Source organism: Cryptomeria japonica, chromosome 11 (genome assembly GCF_030272615.1).
Source record: "Cryptomeria japonica chromosome 11, Sugi_1.0, whole genome shotgun sequence".
NCBI classification, from domain to species: domain Eukaryota; kingdom Viridiplantae; phylum Streptophyta; class Pinopsida; order Cupressales; family Cupressaceae; genus Cryptomeria; species Cryptomeria japonica.
The window spans coordinates 179,519,752-179,545,814 of NC_081415.1; the positions used below are offsets into that span (position 1 = coordinate 179,519,752).

At 33.8% G+C, this 26,063-nt stretch overlaps 1 protein-coding gene across 1 annotated transcript; it reads right to left on the reverse strand.

Annotated features, from left to right (window-relative positions):
* Window positions 1-4,218: 4,218 nt before the first annotated feature.
* Window positions 4,219-6,184, reverse strand: LOC131068103 (anthocyanin regulatory R-S protein-like). Its single transcript, XM_058003284.2, has 3 exons — window positions 5,666-6,184; window positions 4,655-5,062; window positions 4,219-4,567 (listed from the first exon to the last, which is right to left on the reverse strand). The coding sequence occupies exons 1-3, from the start codon at window positions 6,107-6,109 to the stop codon at window positions 4,496-4,498; spliced, it is 924 nt and encodes a 307-aa protein (XP_057859267.2). The 5' UTR covers window positions 6,110-6,184; the 3' UTR covers window positions 4,219-4,495.
* Window positions 6,185-26,063: the final 19,879 nt, after the last annotated feature.

The following is a 26,063-nucleotide window of genomic DNA, read 5'->3' on the forward strand; positions in this document are numbered from 1 at the left end:
AAAACACCCATTGTGGTCCACTCTAGGAGATAAAGGGGACCCAAATCCATCACAACACATCCTTCTAAGTCAGATCCAACAAACTGCACATGCTAACACATCCTCCAAAGTTGGTACCAAACATAACGCGTAGATAAACAATCAAACTCAGCAACTAGTTGGCCCAAAAACATCTTCCAATGCAAATTAATTAATGTAGATCTGCACACACCATAGTGATACCCATAACAATATTATAACTCAGCCTCCAATTCATATCTAAACCAAAAAACATGATGTAAACAAGATAATCCAACCAGGCACACTGTAACCGCAACACAACTAAACATACCAAGCATAGGTCAGCCTAACTCACTTGTAAAATAGAAACACCACCAGAGAATTGAATTGGAATACTACACAAACCAAATAAATGTGTCCTCAAAAACTGCAACACTTGAATTCACATATCCAAAAGCCACCAAATAAATTTCAAACTAGTCTAACATACACTCTTACTGTTAGAAAGAAGCAACAACTAATCTCATAATTTGAGAAAATAGAGGACCTGTAAACTTGATAGTACACCACTCACAAAACATTAACAATAAATCAAAATCTGCATGCCATACTCTTCACAATCCAAACTAATCTAAAAACAATTGATTGGGATATTAAATGCTCTTTCTTGCATATAGAGACTTCTACTACACTAAACTTTTGAAAATACTTCATGTATGCACAACATTTGATTATATATAGCTAGACTATATCTCATCCATACAATTGATTAGCAGTCATCATTAGACAAAAACTACTGCTACTACTACTTCTTTACCTCAATATTTCAACATCACTTCTAACTAAGATACCAATAAGAAAACATCGAACAAGATACTGACATCTTATCACACAATTCTAGATAATAGACTTCACCTCAACATCTGCGACAATCTACTACAAATTTTGTACTAATACATACCATTGATAATGATAATACAACATTTATATAAGCTCGTCAACTACATTGATCAGAGACAACACATATTGTGACACATCAAGTTGACATAAATGACAACACATATTATCAACAACTCCAAGATTCCAACACTATATACACTACTAAACATCTACAACAACTTCTTCATTTCCAGATACAACTCACTATGACAAACAACCATACAATATTAACATCAATGACAACACAATACATCGCTAGCAACATTCTCCAAACATTCTCAAATTTCCAATAGATCATTTATGGTGAACTATTGCACCATTTAAGTCTTTTCTTGTTAAGGTAGCAGAAGTTCATGGTCATGTATTTTTAGGTTGTACATTTGCAATAGATTGTTCTTTCATGGAGAACATTATTAAATCTATATAGAATCAATCTACATGCTTGTGTGTTAGCTACAAGTGATTTTGTGCAAGTGTACCAATCTTGTCTACATATGGAATGATTGCTAAAAAGACTCTAATGTAGAGCATAACAATATTTGTAAGGAGAGCCTAGGAAAAAAATATATACAAAGGTGTGTCCTTATAAGTAAGGTGGTTGTGCTAGTATCCTAGTCAAACAAAGGAAAATCTTCTAGTGAGGGATAGCAGGGAACAACCAAATTAACTAAAAGGGGCACAATTTGATGGTGTCAACTCATATAAAAAATGGTAAAAAATGATACGTAATAAAAATGGTTGTGAATATTATATTTCTCTATGCATAAACATGTACAAATAATAAACAAGGGTACAAAAAGGTGCAATCAAGATGGATATTTGCAAAGTGCAAGTACTAGAATTGCATGTCAAGGATGAGCATAAATGAAGTAGAAGAATATCTAAAGTAAATACCAACATTATAAATGCAACGAGTTTTGATATTTGATATAAATGTCATGTGATGTGTAGAAAAGTATTATGTAAATCATATCTTATAAATGATTGTGTACCTAGAAATAAAATATGAATTTGTGTTCAAACTACTAAGGAATTAAAACTCAAAATCAAATAAGATATATACTAGATGTCAATTCTTATACATAAATATCATTTGAACATTAAATTGTTACACAAAAAAATCAAAATAATTTCAAAACAAATGAAAACATAAATATAATACACTTCTCAACCTTGCAAATAAAAAAATACTGTTAAAATATAATATTTGTAAATAAAAATAATGTATACAGTAAAATTTGGAAGATTAAACTATTGTAAAACCAACAAAGATCCAACCACATAAACCCTAGTTCTACAATCAAGAATCCACCATACACCAATGAAGAACCCAAAACATGCAAATCACAACAAAATAGAAAGATTATACCATTCACATGATTGGTAGGGTTCAATCTCCATTCTTTCCTATCTCCATTGATCTTGTTTGATATGATTGCTCTCCGATTTTGTGTGTGCACAAGAGCTCAACAAAGAATGGATTGTGGTTGTAAAGTTGCTTGATCGTATGAAAGTCTTAGTTGATCACTTGAGAGTCTTGATTGTTGGATTAGCTAGGTTGTTGGATTAGGTTTGATAAGGATGAAGGAATCCTCTTATATAGAAGACACCTTAGGAAATAGAGGGATAAGATTAAGAAGTGAAAGGATAAATTGTCATCTCAAATTATAGATAGAGAAAATAATAAAATATGAATGGGGTAGTTAAGGATAAAATCAAGAGATGAATGACAAGTGTCATGGAGGGAAAAAGATAATGAATTAATTAAATAAATAAAAATTTAGTTAATTAATAGAGGAAGTGGGAAGGATAATTTAAATAAATAAAAATATTCATTTAAATAAGGAAAGGCTAGAAGAGGATAAATGAATAAATAAACCAAATAAAAATCTATTTAATTAACAGAAGGCTTAGGATAAAATAATTAAATAAATAAAATGTTTATTTAATTAGGCTAGGATATTTTAGATGTCTACATTTTTCCCCTCTTTTAGACAATGCAGCTTGTCGTGTTGGCTAAAAGAAGATAAGATAAACTGATACAAAGTTTGCCCAAGGATGGGGGTGATATGCCTCAAGAGATTGGATGAAAATTTTTTAAAAATTTGAGACAATCTCTAAAAAGGAAAGAAAGGCTAAAAGGGATAAGGATATGATGAAAGGGTTATGTAGCTGAAAATTGGACTCAAAAGGGATCAACGGGCAGGAAAATAGTGATGGGAGGCAAGTACGACCAATTAGGGTTATACAACCTATATATAGAGGCCATGGGGAAAACATCCTCATTTTCATCCATGATAGTTGAGAGATCGAAGCATAGATCACATAGAGAGCTTAGGAGATCAGTCATCAGTCAGAAGATCATGGCAGTCAGACTACATTGATTTGATTGCGTCTGATGGCTCGAGCGTCCTGCAGACATGGGCAAGTCAGTATGTACCTCAAATTCACTCAGTCGTTTAGTATTTATGATGCATTTAATATGCTAGATAGGTAGGTTTAACAAAAACGTGAACTCGGTCATTAGGGTTGGAAACACATCTTCGTAGGTTTTGTGTGCATCTACAATGCGTGAACTCGTCTAGGTCTAGGGAAACTATGCTTATGATTGTAATCATGTTTAGGACTTGTATGTGCACGTTTGTGATTTCTTGCAGTGTCTAGGTTAAAAGGTTGTGTTTATGATTAAAAACACATCTGTGTCAAATGTAACCGCATTTAGGGTAGATTGGTGCATATGTGTAGAACAACATCACGTATATGTGCAAAGGCATGTGTGTGCAAAATAAAACTGTGTTTGTGCAGTTATAGCATGTATAGGTTTCACCTTAGCATGTTTATGTCCAGGAAGGCTGAAATTAATAGTTATGTGATAGACATACGTTGTCAATTGGATAAACTGTCAAGAGGATACAATGGAAAACCCATAGCTTCTATTGTTGACATTCAGTTACAAGGGAACTCTTGTGGGCTCTATTTAAACCATATTCAACTTGTCTCAAACAAATTACAAATAATTAACATTTTCAATAGAAATAAGATTAAAAACTGCAAAACTAATGATTATGAAAAAAAAACGATTTAAAGAAACTCAACAAATATTGCAACTGATTTTTCTATATGTTTATAATTCAAACAGTTCACTAAGACTCGTTTCATATTGAATAGCTAGAGCTACTTTATGAATAAAGAACCCTCCATAAAAATTTAAAAATAAAACATATTACCGTACCAACAAAGAACCTGAGCAACAGTAAAATAATAAATTTAATGGCACGGAAAACTAAATATTTATAACACAGGGACACTCCCAATGAGAAACTAATACAATCATGAGAGTAAAAGGCTTCAAGAAAACCCACTGCACAGAGTAGCTCACATCATGCCATACATTTGGTTATCGCCAGCATTGTTCTGTTTGATTATAAAAATACAAAGCCAGTCAATGGATAGTTGGTGGTATGAACTCTCCCGATTTCTCTGTCTTAAAATTGTCTTAAAATTGTCTTAAAACTTATCTTATATCGATGGTTCCATCAACATTTCCAGGTCCCGTTCAATGATCAATAAGTTTCTTTAATCTAAGATGCAAAGTTTCTCTGGCTGCAGGATTCAAAATATGGGCAGCCTACACAGTAAGGAAGAAACAGAGAGAAATATGGGATGCCTTGAGTTATTAAAATTATGTAATGGAATGAAGAGTAAGTGAAACTACCTTCACACGTAGAAAATGGAAGGCCCTTGCATTTGTGGCAGAAACGAACACATCCACGACTTGTATGCCGTGTGACTCCACCGTAAATATAATTGAAGGCAAGAGGTTCACCTTATTCGCACAGTTTATTGTAATGAAAATGTCTGTGCCGATGCAGTTCACTAGCAAGTTTTCCTCCTTATTTTTGCTGCTTAAGTATTGCAGTGAAGAAGATCTAAGACAATCAGAACTAGACGAGGAACGTTGAAGAATTTCTTGCACGGAGCTCAAAGATTCACATTTCACGGTATCTGTATTTGTATGGTTTTGCAGTTGGGTATCTGCAAATCTTCCTGAATAATTGGCCAGCTGTTGCTGGAGAGATTCGATGTAGCTTATCGTCTCTGCTAGAATGGACGTCTTCTCTTTCTGAAAAAAAATTACCATTCATACTGTTAGACACTATCACTGGAGTTTTACCCTAAATTCCCTAAGTATCTGAAAGAGCTGTTAAAATTTTAGTATCACCAAAGAAAACATGTGAACAGGATAAGGAAAAAAGAATATAATATCAAACATTTCAATCTCATATATTACTATAGACAAATGAATTATATAGAAATGGAAACAAAATGGAAAACAAAAATGTTAATTGTTGATATAAGAACCAGCTCACATCAACTTAGATGCGAAACAGGAAGAAACAGGAAGATGAATGATATTAAAGAGGAGTGGGCAGATAAGATATTACATCAAAAAGCAGTGGAGACACAATTAGTATTACATCATAATGTGTCCAACCTCAAAGAATATTGAGATCAACTATACCAAAACACTAAATATAAAAACCTTGATTAATCTATTTGAAAAAAAAAATATAACAAAAATTACAAACTTCCTAATCTAAAAAAATTTAACACATATTCAGAACTTTACATCTTTTCTTTACTGACTACCTGTGGATCCCATAGACTAGATTATTGAAAACAAAAATAAATACAGCCATTCATTATAATACAGCAAACGTCATACCTTGGCGGTGGGATTTGGCAACAATGAATGCATTTGTTCCAACAAACGATTCATGTCGCTGCGCCGCTGCCTCTCGGAAAAATTGTGGCTCCTCCGACAAGAAGACTGGAGCTCTCCTCCTCCTTCCTCATTGTTCCAGCGAGGATGAGTTCCGTCTTCCTTTTTGTTAGAATCAGAGGTCACTCCTCCGGACATTCGAACAAGAGATGTATCCATTGATACAAATGGGTTTCCCGAACCCATGACATTATATTTCTGAATTATAGCACTGAGTTCATCAAGCGGCTGCGACAATGCAGCCATTTCACCGGGAAAACTGACAGAGCTTTCAGGGTTTTCTCCTACAGATGAACCCAAACCGAAAGATGAACGCTGACTGAATATAAAGGGAGGATTCATTGTGGGCAATGAAAATGGTATTTCACAATCATGCTCTTTCTTCATTCATTGAACTGACTGCACTACAAAACCAGTAACAAAGCACCCAAATTGTGTTATACCAGGAAGCCAGGAAGCTGTAAATCCGTTGGGCAAACGAATGACGTCGGAAATGAATAAGGCAAAGAATTTAGAGGGCCTTTTTGTCAGGAGGCAGCGCTTTGTAGAGCTGAACAGACAGCTGTATGGCAGCAGAGCTCCTCGAATGCGTTGGATTTTGTGTGTCTTGACAGAGAAAATTGAGAGATAAAACAGGCACCTGCAATCTGGAACAGAATTTATGAGCATTGGTTAATCTAGTACAGCGACTGATTCATTAAAAGAATGATGATGTTGGAGCAAGCAAACAGAATACTCTGAGGTCTAATCGTATGGACAGCTATTGGCCTCTGAAAAGATTCTGAAGTCGGCTACTAGATAATCACAATTACTGGGTATTTTTATGTGGTCAGCAGAAGAAAATGTCTCGAGGGACTCTTGCATTTGCCAGTAAGTCTGTATATTATTTAATGTGGCCAAATAATTTCGGAATATCTTCATCTCCCACTATCACTTCTGTTACCTGTTTGTCGTAATTGAATATGTTGCAGAAGCTATGACATAAAAAGGCTTAAATTCACTGTTAGACAGTGTACGGAACAGTGTACATGCACTCCAAGATTTTGGGATGAACCTTTACAGGTTCGATTATTTGAGCTCCTATAGAAAACGCCAAAAGAGCACAGGGACACACACCCCAACCTTAAAGAACTATGTTGGAAACAAATTATTATGGAGAGATTATAAGGTTAAAAAATAGTTTATATGGTGAAATTAGAAGTTGACATAGTCATTGTTTGTGTATGTTATGTTTTTTTATTAGGAAAGCAAGGATTAATGGGTTCCGATCTTTTACAAAAGAAACAAAACAGGGGTGTTCATAGGGCACTCACAACACATAGGTCCAAAGGATCGTACACAACATCAGTCAAATGGCTGCAAAAGGAAAAAGAGGGTAGAAGACAACAACAGTCTCAAAGCCAACAAGGCCAAAGTCCACACCGAATCTAAGGGCTCCTTGCAAGGAACAATAAGAAGACAACCCAGAGGGTGGGGCAACCTCACAAGAGGGAAGAGAGGGTCCCCAAGTCAAGTAGAAGATCATGGTAGCCACACACCAGCAGAAAGTCAAACCCTCAATAGCATAACCCCTCTTCACCTCTATAGAAAAGGAGCCCACCTCAATAGGAGTGGAAAAGGAGAAGACCAACAAACAAGTGCATCAACTGTGAGTCCAATTATTAACCAAACAGGCACAGAGGAAGCATCAACCTCAATAAGGGAAGCATCCACCTGCATAGAATCCATGAAAGAAGAAGTAAATCGATGAAGCCAAGCTCTCCTCATGGCAAACAGAGCACACCCTACCTTAATAGGGGCAAAATCAAACTCCACAGTAACCTCAAAATTGAGAACGACCATGAAACTAATACCAATCCATTACCAAAAACTAACATCAACAAGGGTGAGCCCTTGAAAAATAGCAACTAACCCTTGGCCATCGAAGATACCAAGACTACTGTCCTAACAAACCAAAATGGACAATCCCAACAAGAAGGAAAAATACAACCCAATGGTGTTCACAATAACCACCATAGTCCAAATCAAAAAAGAAAAACTCCTACCACCTAAATCCAGAGCAAGCACCATCTGAATCACAACGAGGATAATGAATGGGGAACACGGCCTCACTATGGACAAACGCCAAGGCCACACGTAGGGCCCAACAAGATCAATGCGAGATAAACCCCCAATGCATCTCATCATACCACTGAAGGCATTCAATGCCCGAAATACTAGTGAAGATCCAAAGAAACCATCACAGTGCCAACAAATACCACAAGAACACACCCAAAATGAAGGGATTAGGTGGTATGCAACGAGGTGAAGCCAACACTCCACAAATCGACAGGCAATTCCAGCAACAAATCTCAGTCACTACACACTGAATTAGCAACTCTATCCTAAGGATAGCACATGAGCCAACACCTTCTACTGTAAAAAATGCCTCACTAGTTCCAAACTCAATAGAAAGAACAACCTCCAAAGGGATTCCAGGCAAGGTTGAAACAACTAACAGACCTGAAACCCATGTTGATTAAACGAGAGCCACACAAGAACACACCTATGAAAGGACAAAACTAGGAAGCAGAGGGCTTGAGCTATTAGCACCCAAACATCATGCATTCTACGAGCACAAGCCCCAACTAGCAACCACAAACACCATAGAAGACCACCCAAAATAAGGTGCCATGTAAAGAAAGGTAGACAACAAAACAGCCAACTCACCAAACAATAAACCCCAAGCAGGGCCAGGATGACATCCATGGAAACCAATTTGCACAACTCACAAAAGGAAAGGAGAGCCATCTCCCACAACAGGTAGGAGATCCAAACACCATCAACACCAACATCAAAAACATTCTAAGCAACACCATCTCCAACACAACCCCTACAGCCATGACCATCAAAGAGAAAGGTTGTGCAAACAAGTAGTGCATGATGAGAACAAAGGACTAGCACCAAAGCCTCATCCATGTCATTCTCATCAACACTGCCATTGTTATTAGTTTAAAATCCTAACTTTCCCACACCTCCACTTTTCTCCAAACTATCTAGAACAGGGTGCCAAGGGGGGAAAGGTAGCAACCCTGACCCAAAACTCACGCATGAAACCAGCCACGAAAGAGTTAAGTTGGCATGTCGGGAAGAAACCATCGCAATCGAGGCAACAATAACCACACCCAAGCCCCAAATGCAGCCAAGGCTAAGCCATCTGCAAGAAAATGCATAGGTGGAAGCCACAAACACAGAAAGGGGTAAGGAAACAAAGGTGTTGACACGACCCATAGAATAGGAAGACTAATACTCAAGATAGGAAAACAAACAAACAACCCACTCAAAGGAAGAGGACTAGGTCCAAACACCAAAGGCGGGGAAGTTCTCTCTCTTGTTCCAGCTCAGAGAAAGTGAGCCTCCAACGTCATTTGATATGGCATCACACAACAGCTTGAGGGGGAAAAGGGCCTATGGAAAGGGAAAACAACAAGCAGGTCCACCCTTACCATCTCTGCCAAGGCACAGACCCGACCAAGAAGCCATCAAAAGGCTACAAGCAAGGGGTCGAATGAGACCAGAAGCAAACATAGGGTAGAAAGTACCCAACACCAGAGCTATAAGATCTTCATCATCCTCTACATCTGCTTCACCACCATCTCCGTTTGAAATCCTGAAATTCTCACTCCTCCACTTCACTCAACCATACCTACATTGTCATTTAGATATTAGATTATTTTTATGCAATATTTTATTTTATCATGTCTTATTTTATTAATGATCTGATGTTTGTTTACTTTTATTCAAATTATTCTTATCTACTATATATTAATTCACATACATTTATTTCTTATTTAGAGGTAAGAGATCACCTTTCTATGATTTTCATTATAGGTAGGATTGACTAAGGTCAACATCACAAATTACATAAATGATCATCAAGATCAAGTCATCAAATTGAAATTCCAACTTCCTCACACCCTTTTACTAGCCATTATGAGCCAATTGATCCAATATATATATTTTTTGTAACATGTTGTATGTCATTGTTTCTCAAGAAATTGATTATGCACTTAAACAAATGGATGAAGGAATAAGGAATGATCATGATGAAAGAAAGGAATAATTTGAGGACACTTAAATGGCACATCAATTGGCATAAGAGCTTAGAAACAACTTAATTAATTTTATTCAAGTCACTATGTAGAGTGGGATGAAGATCAGCGAGTGGGAAAAGAGCAATGGGGTTTTTGGAGGTATAGTTGTTGCAAAGGCAACAAGTGAAGCAGATTCTGATGCGGATAGCATTGGCGATGAGGTATATGGAGATGTGAAGAGAGGTGGAGTCTACAATTTTATTTTTAATGGACTTTTGTATCTTTTCATTTGGGTGGTTAGTGCTACTCTAATTCCTATCTTGGTTGTGAAGGGGTCGACCTAAGGTGGTGTGTCTTTTCTATCTTAAAACACTCTCTTAACTTCTACCTTTCCTATTGCCTTTGTTGTGCCTCTTGTTTCTTGGTTGTTGGTGATTGTTGATGATTTCAAGGAAGAGGAGCCAGATATTTTGGGTGGTCCAAGAGGTGGTTGTGGGCTTTAGTTGCAATAGTTGTTGCTCCTCTATTTTTGGGTTTTGTGGGTTTTTCTCTCCAAATGAAGTTGTGTGTTTTTTTTCTCTCTAGATTTTGTTTTGTTATTTTGAGGCTTGTCTAACCACTCTGAAGTTGAAACATCTTTTGTTGAAGGCTACCTGTTGTTTTTGTATATCTCATTTTTGTGGTTTTGGGGCTCTATTTCCCTTTTCTAGGTTGTTGTTGGGGACCTTTGTTCTTTAGGGGATACCCTCTCTTTTGGGTTTCTTCATTGGTGCCACCATTGTTTCTCTACTCAACTCTTTTGGTGGTTTTTTTTTCTTTGTGGGGTATGTGTTCCTGCAATGCTCGTCTACTCATACCCTATTTTGTTGCTCATGATGCAGATTTTTTTGTTTCTTTCATGCTTGAGCAGTTGACATCCATGCCTTATGGAGCCATTTTGGTTGTTGCCTCTTGTTTTCATTTAAAAGGGCTATCCTTAGTTTTAAGGTGATATTTGTCCTTTTGCGATTTGATGGAGCTCTATGGTTTCCTAGTCTCAAATATCTTTTATCTGATCATGACACTTTTTCTCTAGTCCTCCTTTGTGATACTCCTATTAAGGTGGACAACCTTTATGTGGGGATGCCTAAGAACCAGTTTTCTTCCATTATTATTCCCTGTTGGTTGATCCTAACTAAGTGGAGGGGTCTCCTATTGAGATGAAGTTTGGTTTGGTGGGTGAAGCTAGAAGCTTCTTTAAGGAGGTTTTTGCTCCTCCCTTTCTAGTGGTTGGTTGCACTAACTCTATTGAAATCTTTGTTCTTTTTCTCTATCCTTCTTCTCCTATGAAGGTTGAGAATCTGGTGGAGTTTGAGTTTGATAGATCATTTTGAAAGATATATAAGAGATTTGAGATAGGAGATTATGGATATGTGAATGTAATATGATGTGAAATATATCAGAGGAATCATGTAAAGGCGATTCCGGTAAAGGGTTTAGGGTTTCAGACCGGAACTGTATTCTGGCATAGAAGATGTTATCTCAACAGTTCACACTTCTCTGGATTGTAATCTGGAAGTTTATGTAGTCAGTGAGGCTCCTTTTGTGATTGAGTAGTGTGGTCTAGGTTGTAAGCCTTACTGCAAGTGTAGGCCCCTCATAGTTTGTAATATCTCTTCATATGACCAGTGGATTGATATTGTGGGTCACAAATCCCACCGTGGTTTTTCCTCTTTGAGGTTTCCACGTATAAATATTTGTGTTATGGTTCTCATTTATGTGATTGGCTTATTGGTTGCTTTACTTCTTTCAATTCTGTATGTACCGGTATACCGGTTGGTGTATGGCTATTTTAATAAGGCTAAAATTAATCATTCTGGTATAACACTAATTCACCCCCCCCCTCTCAATGTTATTGGTTTCCAACACTATTATCTCATGATCCTAAAAATTTGGGCCTAGTTTTGCTTGAATTAGGAGCAATATTTGTGATAAATATAAGAAAGGGATTTTAATAAGTAGGTAGGTCGTGTATACGAAGACATAGCTGAAATTAATTGTATCGTCTTTCATCTTTCTCCTCCATTCTAAACCATTAATTTCAAAACATTACTCACCTTGATACATAATAAATACCTCTGATTTACAATAATGATACAATTTATGTTATATCAAATATTATATATAATACTATAGATATAATATAACAAAAAAATTTATATATAATATATTTTTATTTGTACTATATAAAATTAAAAAATTATATATATATAAATTTAACTACAGTATCATTAAAAAAATGAATTTACCTTATAAAATATAGTAACAATTTCTTTACAATTATTAATTATTGTTCTTAGACATTTAAATGATTTTTTTTCTTTAAAATCATTAAACGAAAGATTTATGCTATATTATTTAATGAAAAGAAAATAAAATTATTTTCTTAAACATATAAACCTGCATATTTTTAATTTAGTTTGTACCTAATTTATAGTAATAGCATCTTTAATTACGCCGAGAGGCGTAACCTACAATGGCATCATATAGGGGTCATCACCAGTAATGGTGTAAGAAAAAAGAAGTGGTTCGTATTCTTCCAACTATGTATATTGGAACTGATAAAAGAAGAATGGAGCTAAAAAACTTCCACTCCTTAGCCATCTATGTACACTTCTTATGCAAAGTGGAGAATGTCAAATGATTAAAGGTGCAGTTACACAACTATAACAATAAAAATTGTTATTCATTCACCACAAACATCATCATTCGTATTCATTCACCACAAACATCATCATTCGTATTCATTAATTTTCATTCAAAAAACATTCAAATTTCGGACAAGAAGAGTCTGTAAGATTGAGAGACATTTGTCTAACAGAGAAAACGAAAAATGGGTGTCTTAAAAACGCTCTTGTTTTCAGTGGGTTTTGTGTTGACAATCTTTAGCGGATTGATCTTTGTGTCTTTAGGAGCAGCATATGTATTCCCAATTTATCCCAAGAATGAGCAATTTGAGGTCTACTCATTAGTTGAATAGGATACTCAGAGAATTGGGAGGAGATTACAGGTAGGAGCAAAGACTACCGTATTCAACGTGCAAGGCAATGTTTTTTCTAGATGGGTAAGGAAGAAGGAAAAATCCCCAAATTTTAATTTTCATTCTGGATTTCAAATTCAAAGCTCATGAATATGCAAATTGAATTGCCGGATTTACTATGTGATTGCGTATATTGGTAACCCCGCCAGGGAATATTTTCCGGATGTAGATACTGGCAGTGATTTAACTTGGCTTCAGTGTGACGCCCCCTGCCGAAGTTGTGCCAAGGTGAATAAAAATCACAACCCATATGTTATTTTTGTTCACAATTACATAAATGCTACATATTGATTTGGCTAATTTTTTTTGTTCTGTCTTTGTTTATTTTTCCTAATTGTCTGCAATTTACTCCTGACAGCAACATCATATTCAGTGGCAAAGGAGGTCCTTCACTTGAATCCCCAAAAGTATGGAAGTGGGTAGAGATTTTTTGAAAAATAAATCACAATGAAGGCGTAAGGTTAGTTTGCATGTATTACCCTAAGTATACTCTAATATATTAGGATAATAATTATGGTATGGCTGATTAGTATTTGTTACCTTAACCATAATTATACTTATACATGTTATTTAAATATATTATAATAATTATTACCAAATACTAATCCATGCAAATTTATTTATTTAATTTTTTTAAAATATTATTTGTAAATCTCAAAAATCAATTGTAAAATTAATTTATTCTAAAATTGATTGGTGATTCAATTAAAAATTAAAAATAAATAGAATTTAGTTTAACTGGAGAACATGAAATGATTTGCATGGAGAAAGCGAAAATATAATAGAAATATTATTTATATATCTACAAAAAAATTCTAAAAGATTCTATTTATATTTTAATTTCTTAAGTTTATAATGGCTACATAGAATGTTTAATAGAAATATTAAAAAGAAAGGAAAGAATCTAATATCCAATTTAGAAAGGTTAAAAAGGCTTGGAATACTGAATAGAAGTTATATTTTTATGAAAAAAAAAGAAGAAAAAATCTTAATTTTCAATTTGGAAAGATCAAAAAGAATTTATATGTTTCTAAATTTCAATCATAAAAATATAATTTTTCTATATTCAAAAAATCAAAGTTATGTGCATGCACAAATATTTTTAAAATACTATATAATATTTAAGATATAAAAATATTTATTATTAAAAGTTTCTTATTTATCATATAGATGTGATTTTTCTATTTTAGTTGAGTTAAAAATATTTCAAAAATAACATATGATGATTGATTTAGAAAGCTCAAAAATAATTTATCAAAAATTTAAAAGGTTAAAGAAAATAATTTTAATTAAAAAAAAGCTCTAAGCTATTTAAAAATGTCTTAATTTTATTAGAACAAAGTTTAAAGTTATTCATTTTATAGAATTATTGAATAAATGTACATAATAATAAAGATTTTATTAATATTTCATAAAAAATAGATAATAAGTTTTATGAATGCATACTCCTACAATATTAACCCTAATTGTAGCATAATCTTAACCCTAAACTTAATCTTACCCTAATTTAACCATAAGCCTAAAGTAATTGAATCATAATCGTAATTCTAACCCTAATTGAAATTTAATACTAATCATAAATGTATATGGTGAAAATGGATAACAATAACAACAAGATTGAAAGGCTAAATGAATCCAACCACAAAAACCCTAGCCTAACAACAAGAAAGATCCACCATAACATATGAAGATTACCTAAGACAATGCAAATCACATGAAATCACAAAGATTATACCATCACATGTCCAATAGAGTTTTGATCTCCATTCTTCCTATCTCCATTGATCTTGCTTGATATATTTGCTCTCAGATTTTATGTGCACAAGAGCTCAACAAAGAACGAAATGTGGTTGCAAGTAGGATCGTAGTGTAGTCAAAATGATCATTAGGGCATTAAGTCATTAGCTCATTAGAATGCTTGATTAGGTCATTAGGGTTTGATAATGAAAGAAGCATCTCCTTATATAGAAGACACAATATGAAATGGAGGGATAAGATTGAGAGGTGTAAAAAGGAGGTCGGCTATGATTAGAGGGTAGGTAGAAGAAATAATAAAATAATGAAAGGGGTAGGTAGTGTATGAATTAAGAGATGAATGACATGTGTCATAGGTAGAAAAGGCTAATGAATTAATTAAATAAATAAAGATTTATTTAATTAATAGAAGAAGTAGGATCAATTAAATAAATAAGAATATTTATTTAATTTAGGAAAAGGATAATTTAAATAAATAAATGTATTTATTTAAATGAGAAATAAGGCTAGAAGAGGATAAATGAATTAATTAAATAAATAAGGATTTATTTAATTAATAGAAGAATTAGGCTTAGATAATTAAATAAATAAAATATTTATTTAATTAGACTGGACAATTTTAGGTGTCTACAATAACTATGATCAACCACTTATCATAATCAAACCCTGACCTTGCCAATATTCTTAATCTAGACTCAATTCCCTGACCATAACCTAACCCTAAACTAACCTAGGTAAACCTAATAATGATGTAAACCCTTACTATTATCCTAATCCTAATCTTAAACCCTATCCTAAACCATTACCCTAACCCTAACCATGATTCAAACCCTAAACCTAACAATAGTCCTAGGCCCTAACTCTATCCATAATCCCAACAATAACACTAATAATGGTGTATGCTAACTGTAATTCTAACCCTAACCATGATGCAAACATTACGATTAATCCTAACACTAACCCTTAACCCCAACCATGATGTAAAACATAACCCTAGAGCTATAATACTAATGTTAACCCTAACCCTAACCCAAGCCATGATGTAAACCATAACCTTTACCATAGTCCTAACCACAACTCTAAACCATTATTTTAATCATAACCTTAACCCTAACCCTTACCCTAACACTAACCCTAACCTAAACTAATCATAACCCTAAACCCTAACTCTAAAAATAGGGAATGGTTATACTGCCCTTATGATCCACCAATCATATATTACAAAGTATTAATAATATATGAAGGGTATTGATATCTTGATGCATCCTAAGGGTTGGATGGTTGTTTCCCTAAAAGTAACCCTAAACCTAACGATGATGTACACCCTAAGCCTATCCATAATTCTAAGCAAGATGTAAACCCTAATCCTAACCATGATGTAAATCCTAATCATAACCATAAAAATAATTATAACCCTAAACCTAACAATAACCCAAACCCTAAACCCTAACCCAAGTAATAAACCTAACGCTAACCATGATGTAAATCCTAACCCTAACAATAACCATGATATAAACATGAACATTAATCCTAACAATGACCCTTAACCCTAAACCTAACCATGAAGTAAACATTAACCCTAGCTATAATCCTAGCCATAAATGTAACCCTAAGCCTAACCATAAACCTAACCCTATCTCCAACCCCAACCATGATGTAAACCATAACCCTAGCCATAATCCTTACCATAACTCTAAATATTAAACCTAATCTAACCATACAAATAAACCCTAACCCTAACAATAATCCTTATCCCTAACTCTAAACCTAATCCTAACCATAACCCTAACCCTAACCCTAGCCATCATCCTAAGTATGACTCTAACCCCAGCCATGATGTAAACAATAAACCTAACCATAACACAAACCATCACCCTAATCATAATCCTTACCCTAACCCTAATCATAACACTAACCTAATCATAATCCTAAACCCTAACCCTAACAATAATCCTACCCTAAGCTTAACCCTAACCTGAATTGAACCTTAATCCTAATTTATTCCTAACCTTAATCTAGCCCAAACCCTAATCATAATTGAACTTTAATACTAATTTTACCCTAACTTTAATGTAATTGAACCATAACCCTAATTCTAACCCTAACTTTGATGTAACCCTAAACGCAATTGTAACCCTGACATTATACCCTAGCCATAAACTTAACCTTACAACTAAACCCTAATCCTAACCATAATCCTAAACCAAAGCCAAACCCTAACCTTGATGGTAACCCTAACCATGATATACACCCTAACCATTATCATAAGCCTAACCTTAAACCCTAACCCTAATCATAACCCTAACCATGATGTAAACCTTAACCTTGACCATAATGCTAACCTTAAATTTAATCCAAAACACAACCTTAAACCAAATCCTAATCCTAACCATATCCCCAATTATAATTCTAATACTAACTATAACTATGATTGTGCTTACCCTAACCCTACCTTTGATGTAAACCCTAAACATAATTGTAACCATGACACTAAACCCTAACCATGACCATAAATTTAACTCTAATATTAAACCATAATTGTTACCCTAACCTTAACCATGATATAAACCGTAACCTAACTAATAAACCTAACTATCACCCAGACCCTAAACCCTAACCCAAGAAATAAACCTAACCCTAACCATGATGTAAATCCTAACCCTAACAATAACCATGATATAAACACTAACATTAATCCTAACACTAACCCTTAACCTCCAACCCTAACTATGACGTAAACATTAACCCTAGCCATAATCCTAACCATAAATGTAACCCTAAGGCTAACCATAAGCCTAACCTTAACTCCAACCACAACCATGATGTAAACCATAACCCTAACCATAATTATTACCATAACTCTAAACCTTAACCCTAACCTAACCATTACCATAAACCCTAACCCTAATAATAATCATTAGCCATGACCCTAAACCTAATCCTAACCATAACCATAACTCGAAACCTATCCCTAATCCTAAGAGTAAATCCTATCCATAATCCTAATCCTAACCTTAAACCCTAACCCTAACCTTAATCTTCAACCTTAACCCCAACCAGAATCATCACCCTAACCCTAAGCATGATGTAAATCCTAACCTTAAACAAAGATGTTGATCATGACCCCAAACCTAAGCCTAACCCTAACTATGATGTAAACCCTCACCCTGGCCATAATCCTAACTATGACCCTAACCCCAACCATTATCTAAACAATAAACTTACCAGAACCCCAAACCATAACCCTAATCATAATTCTTACCCTAACCCTAATCATTATGCTAACCTAACCATAATCCTAAACCCTAACCTTAACAATAATCTTACCCTAAACTTAACCCTAACCCAAATTGAGCCTTAATTCTAATATATTCCTAACCTTAATCTAGCCCAAACCCTAATCCTAATTGAACTTTAATAGTAATTTAACCCTAACTTTAATGTAATTGAACCATGATGTAAACCATAACCTTTACCATAGTCCTAACCACAACTCTAAACCATTACCCTTGTCATAACCCTAACCCTAACCTAACCTGATCATAACCCTAAACCCTAACCCTAAAAATGGGGAATGGCTCTACAACCCTTAGGATACACCAATCATCTATTATAATATATTAATAATATATGAAGGGTATTAATATCTTGCTGCATCCAAAGGGCTGGATAGTTGTTTGCCTAAAAATAACTTTAAACCTAACCCTAACCATGGTGTACACCCTAACCCTATCAATAATTCTAACCACGATGTAAACCCTAATCCTAACCATGATGTAAATCCTAACCCTAACCATAACCATAACCATAACCATAATTATAATCTTAAACCTAACTATAACGCAAACCGTAAACCCTAACCCAAGCAATAACCCTAACGCTAATTATGATGTAAATCTTAACCCTAGCCATAACCATGATATAAATACTAATATTAATCCTAACACTAACCCTTAATCCTAACCCTAACCATGATGTAAACCCTAACCCTAGCCATAATCCTAACCATAACTATAACCCTAACTTCAACACCAATCATGATGTAAACCATAACCCTAACCATAATCCTAACCATAACTCTAGACCTTAACCCTAACCTAACCATAACCATAAAACCTAACCCTAACAATAATCCTTAGCCCTAAACCTAACCATGATATAAACCCTAAACTATGCTAGCCCTAAACCTAACCATGCTAACTCTAACCATGATATAAACCCTAACCATTATCATAGCCCTAAACCTAATCATAACCCTAATCCAAACCATGATGTAAACCTTATCCTCGACCATAACACTAACCTTAACCCAAATGCTAACCATAACCACAATACATGCCATTAAACAAAGTTTAATATATCTTAGATCTTTTAGTATTTGCTTTGATCTTGCAACACATATATATTAATAAAAATAGTCTAAATAGATATATAAAATTGCAATGATAAAATAATATAATAATATAATCATATAATAATACTATAATATAATTTATTTTAATAAAAAGATACTATATAATTATATATTAATTTATTTTATGTTTTCCATGTTGCGTCGCGCAACTGCCACTAGCATATATGTCTTAAATTTTAATTTAATCTATATAACATACGTCAAGAGATATCCTTCTTGAGGTGCCTATTTCAATTTAGGGTTCAAAATTGATTAAAAATAGGTGCCTCGAGAAGGATATCTCTCGGTGTATGTTATATAGATTAAATTAAAATTTAAGACATATATGCTAGTTTAGAGAGAGCGTCATAACCCATGTGGCCAACAGAACTAGATAAAATTGTCAAGTCTATTTTATATTCTCATTCTGTCGTGCTATCATTGACTTTTCTCATTCTGTCGTGCTGTCATTGATGGGGACTGCAAGTTGTTAGCTGTCGTTTCACATTTTTTTTATTAATGTTGAAAAGAAGACTTTTACATAGCTACTTGTTTCACATATTGCAAGTTTGTTTTGAATGTATTAAAATGGTATCCCATATTCTCAAATTTCATTTTAGATGACATAAATCTGCTACAGTCGTTAGTGGGGACCAAATTTGATAGCAATATTTAAAGGAATTTTGCTATTAAATTAAATATATTTTCAAGTTTGTATATATATCAAACATTTATGTTTAGATGAGTTTTTTTTTTTTCAAAAAGTAAATATCAAATAAATTGATGTTACCTTTTCTTTTAATCTCAATTTTCTTTAATTTATTTCATCTATATTTTGTGAAGTTATATATCATTTATGCAATTGTTCCTTTACATTCATTTTTAACATTTAATCTAAAAGGAGTATTTAATCTAGAATGTCAAATATTAAAACATCTACCAAAAGTTATATTATTAATTATATGTTTCATTATATATTTTTTTTTCTACAAAAGGATACTTTATCCAATGCACTATACTAATCTATTAGTGAATGTAACACATGATAGAATTCATTCTTCAAATAAACAAAGCTATCAATTAGAAGCACAAGGGAAATCACGAATCCCTATCTAATCAACAGATCTAACAAGCTAGACAATGAAATAATGAAATCATCAAGTAAAATAGGAATAAAGAATTTCAATCTATAAAAAACTCCTTATTCCGTGACTGCGTATTGCTTCCATTGCTCTTCTCCTCTTCGTGGTATGATGGCTCTCAGATATTGCGCTGGTAACCTGCAAGTGACACAAAGATTCAAAGTTCATGATTGTTGAAAATGGAGATTGGATGCTCAATTTATAGAAAATTGGAGAGGATTGATTGAAAGGTGGAACAGAATGATCAAGAGGTGTGAACTGAGGTGAGCTCAAATGCAAGTTGATAGTTGAACTGCTGATTGTAGGAGTGAAACTCAATAGAATGAATAGATTAACTGAGTCAACTGATTGAGAAAAAGCTAACTGAAGGAAGAAAAAGAATGGTTGGTGGAAATAAAGAAGATGACACAGAGAGCTTAATTTAGAAAAAGCTAACTGAAAGATGGAAATAGAAGTTGAAGAGATAAATGATTTAATTAATTGATTGATTGAATTAATTAATTTAGCATGTGCTTGCATTTAGATTTAGATTTTCAATTTAATCTTTGCATGAGATATTATTCAAATAATTTAATTTATCTAATTCAATTTAGCATTTGAATATATTTAGAACTTGACTTTGATTTTCAATTTGGTTTTTGAAATCATGCACATGTTTTTGAATTTGGAAGAAATTAGAAGAATATGAAATTAAATGAAATTAGTATTTGAAGAACTAGAAGAATTAATTAGTTAATTAAATAATTTAAAGAAACTATTTAATTATTTAGAAATGGAATTTAATTAAATAATAAAGATTATTTAATTTAAAGGAATTAAATCACAATTAATTAAATAGTAAATATTTAATTAATATTTAGAAAAGGGTTGAATGATTAGATGATTAGAGATAGAAATTGAATAATTAGTAATTTATTTAAATAATAAAGATTATTTAAATTGGGGAATTAATCAGAATTAATTAAATAATAAATATTTAATTAATATTTAGAAAATGATTAGAATGACTAGATGATTAGAGATAGAAATTGAGAATTAATTAGTAATTTATTTAAATAATAAAGATTATTTAAATTGGGGAATTAATTAGAATTAATTAAATAATCAATATTTAATCAATATTTAGGAAATGATTAAAATGATTAAATGATGATAGAATAGGAAATAGAAATTGAGAATTAATTTATTTAAATAATAAAGATTATTTAAATTGGGGAATTAACCATAATTAATTATATAATAAATATTTAATTAATATTTAGGAAATGATTAAATGATGATAGAAATAGAAAATAGAATAATCAGTAAGATTATGAGGAAATATGAAATTAGAAGAATAAGATTAATTAACTTAATTAAATAATTAAAGAATTATTTAACTAATTAGACGAATAATTAGTACATGATCAATGAGACATTTTTGGGTGTCTACATTTGCCCCTCTTTGAGACAATGTCAAAACGACATTGTTTCAAAGAAAATGAAAAATTCTGCCCCAGTATGCCCCGATGATACTTAGGGTGTAATGCCCCCTCGAGAGATTGTTTGTGCATTAAAGACATGAATGATCTCTCGAAAAAAGAAGAATGTGAGATAAAAGATAGAAGAATGGTTAGTTGATTAAAGACAGAGATAGGTGATGTGAAGATGATATGAGATAGAATATGAGAGAATGAACCTTGGAATGAAATAGATTGATGTTAGATGATAGAAAACGATTTAGAAAGAGATGATGAGAAAAGAATCAGCAAACTAGCAAGAAGCAAATGAGATGAGAATGAAATTGAATGAATCACGAACCTTTGTCACATATTTTATTGCATCAATATATATTCATCACTGAGCCTTATTATTGAAAAATGGAGCTTAGCACATCAGGGTATAAGGAACCAAGATGTAAATATATCTCATTGAAGAAACAAACACGTAGTAGACAAACAATAAACAAAGAAAAAGATAATGCCCATCCCAGCTCCTCTAGTCACTTGTGGACATCCTTGAGTACCATAGAAAAAATATCTTTTGCCAAATGATAAAAAGATAAAGATTGACCCGGACAAAATTTAGAAGCTATACTGACCTTGTGCCTTCATTCTCAGTTGTTTGATGTGATGGTTGATAATGTCTGATCTCAGAAAGTTGCAGACCCCGTTTAAGACTAACCTGTCTGATTTCAAGTGTATCCTCTTTTGTTTAAGACAAGATAATGATCATGTTGATATGGATATGATACAATTGATAAGACAGTTTTGATCAGTTGATTGCAGATATTTGACTGGATAGTTGTATCCTTTGTTAACTTCGCGCGAAGTGTTTGCTGGATATCTGCTAGGGTATTTGTTTCTCACAAGACATTTTATTGCAAGTTTTTCCGATTGATTGATCTTCATTTTTTAGTTATTTTGAAAGAGCTTTTTCGATGTTTTTGGGTTATGTAGGTAGATTTTTTAATGTTTTTGTTTGATTTTTTTCAGGATCGTATTTGAATGTTTTTGGTTGATTTTTTGGTTTTTTCAGGACTTTATATGGATGTTTTTGGTATTTTATGATTTTCAATGTTTTTGAATTTTGTGTTTTTCAATGTTTTTTGGATTTTTTCAAGACTTTATCTGATTTTTTTTTTTGGATTTTTTCAAGACTTTTATCTGATTTTTTGGGATTTTTTTCAGGACTTTATCTGATTTTTTGGATTTTTTCCGTTATGCCCCTAGTGTGCAGACCTGTATGATGATCTGCAGAATGCATATGGAGACAAATGAATTTTTGACATGACCTATGTGAATGCAACGTGTAGGATGAAGATACATTTTCTATTCGAAGAAGGTTGATTGTGTTTGTTTTTGCATTTGAATACACCAATTGAAATGGAGGTGCAAAACATTTCATAGATAAGCGGTCAATCGATCTCTAAGGCCCTTCGGAACATTCATCTCAACACACTTAGTGACTAGGTTTTACAAATGGAGACGCGGAAAACTTCCCCATTGGTTCTTAAAACTTTGATCTTCTTTTGCCCATGTGTGTGCAAATGAGTTAATTCCCGCTCTTGTGTTCACTAAAGATCCTTAGCATCCTATACGACTAGCTACATGGATTATTCTAACTTCAAAAGCATCCTGAATAGAGCCTCGCTGCCAGCAAGCCTTGAGAGCTCTGACAAGGTTATAGACTGTAATTTCTCAAATATTGCTCCATTGCCGGTAGGCATTCATAGCTCTGATGGAGTTACTTGCATGTTCCCATAGTCAAGATTTTTATCGCATTTGTATACATGATATTTCAGTTATATATCATTGCTCTTTTTGCCTTTAGATGGATATTTGGCATAGCTCTTTTTATTTTTATTTTCTTGCCTTGACTTGTAAGTAATGGAACCTACTTGGGTGTGACAATTACAGCAGCGCTGAAGTAGAATTTTAGATTTTTCACTAGTCATATGATCAACTAGGTGTCTAGAATGAATTTAGAGATTTATTGTGTTTGAGGTATAGCAATTGATAGATTGTAGGTTAACAAGTCTCAAATAGTGAAACCACTACCCAACCATAAGTAAAGCGTCGTCATGGGGTAATGTTGAGAATGAATGACTTTAGAACCCCAAAAACTTCATGTCCAAATATCTAAGAAAGGCGATGACCCTTTTTTTCTTTAGATGCCAACGAATGATAAACTCGAACAGTTGCCTTGTTTTATTTGATGCTTCTATATAAGAATGAAGAACTTTAAGAATACAATGCATCTAAAAAGGAAACTACATGTTATGTAGTGTTTTAAATGATATGATATGCAATGCGGAAAGCAAAACCTAAACTATACGGCCCTTAGGTATAATATCGCTTAAGGTGCATGTTGTTCATAGGGTCAGAGATTGGATCTCCCCACATGGTAGCCAAATGATAGGCACCATTGCCTATGACCCTTGTTATAATGAAAGGACCTAGCCAATTAGGTTCGAATTCCCCTGGCCTTTCTTGTTCTGCTAAGTTCCTTTGATTCTTTTTAAGTACTAGATCTTCCACTTGAAAGTTTCGTAGGTGGACCCTTTTATTGTAACTTCATCTCAATCTGTTTTGATATCCTTGTAAATGATTGAATGTTGTTTGTCATTTTTCATCAAGGGTTTCTAGTTCTTGCAACCTTGCTACCCTGTAGTCTTCTTCTGATATAATGTTATGTAAGGATACTCTTAGAGATGGTATTTCTACTTCAATGGGGAGTATCGCATCAATACCATAGACCAAGGAATATGGTGTTGCTCCTGTAGGTGTGCGTACTCCTGTTCTGTAGGCCCAAAGAGCAGGATTCAACTAGAGATGCCAGTCTCGTCCTATGTCAGTAACTACTTTCTTAAGAATTTTCAATATTGTTTTATTTGTAGCCTCTACTTGCCCATTACTTTGTGGATAATATGGCATGGAAAATCTCTGTTGTATGTGGAATTTATCACACAACTCTTTCACTTCCTGGTTTTTAAATGGATGCCCATTATCTGTAACAAAGCACATTGGAATTCTATATCTACGTATAATGTAGTTGAGCATGAATTTTGCTATCTGCTTTCCAGTGGTGTATGTTAAAGGAATTTCCTCAACCCATTTTGTAAAGTATTCAGTGGCTATCAAGATAAACTTGTGCCCGTTGGACAAAGTAGGGTTGATTTTACCCACTAGATCTAATCTCCATTGTGAAAATGGCCATGGTGATGTGATGGGTTGAAGATCTTGTGTTGGTGCATGAATAAGGTCTCCATGCATTTGGCATTGTTTACACTTCTGTACATACTTGTAAGCATCTTTTCCATGGTTGGCCAGTAATACCCTGTTCTCAGCAGTTTCTTTGATAATGGCGGACCGCTTTGGTAAGCCCCATAGATTCCATCATGGACTTCTTTTAAAGTAAGGTGTGCTTCATTCTCATCCAGACATCAGAGAAGAGTACCATCAAAATCCTTTCTATACAGAGTATCAGCTATAATGGTGTATCTAGATGCCTGACGAATAAAGGTCTTCTTTTGATTTCTAGACAGATCTGGTGACATGTACTGGGTATGCAAATAAGTATATATTTCATTGTACCAAGGTGATTCTAGACCCACAATTGCACATACATAGTCTGATAAGGGAGTCTCATATGCAGGTAGCATTAACTGTTCTATGATAAACTCAAACTGAGTTTCATTAGTAGGCATATTCAGAAGAGATCCTATGGTCGCCATTGTATCTGTTGCCTTGTTTTGTATTCTGGGGATTTGTTCGAAGGTAATTTTGCTAAAATGCTCCTTGTAATCTTTGACCAACTTTTTATAAGGCATGAGTTTGTCATCCTTCATATTGTAATCATCATTGACCTGGTTTACAATTAACTGTGAATCACCATAGACCTGTAACTCTTGTATTTTCCATTGCATCGATGTACGAAGCCCTATGAGGAGAGCTTCATATTCTGCCATATTGTTGGTGCATGGGAAATTGATCCTAAATGACTTGGGTATAACATCCCCTTGAGGAGTAATGAAGAGAATACCTGCTCTAGATCCATGATTTGTATATGACCCATCAAAGTATAACTTCCACATTACTGAGGCAGTTAGTGTAAACACGGATTCATCTGGAAAGTCTATCAACAATGGGTGACTGTCTTGTATAGGAGCCTCTGCTAATTGATCTGCTATGATATCCTTTGATAGCTTTTATGTCTATGTATTCTATATCAAACTCACTTAAGATCATAACCCACTTAGCCAATTGCCCAGTCAATGTCGCTCTGCTCAATAGGTATTTGAGTGGGTCAAATCGTGCAATGAGTTGTACCTTATTACTCAACATGTAGTGTCTGAGCTTTTGGGATGCAAAGATTACTGCTAAGCATGCTCTCTCTATGGGGGTATAATTAAGCTCAT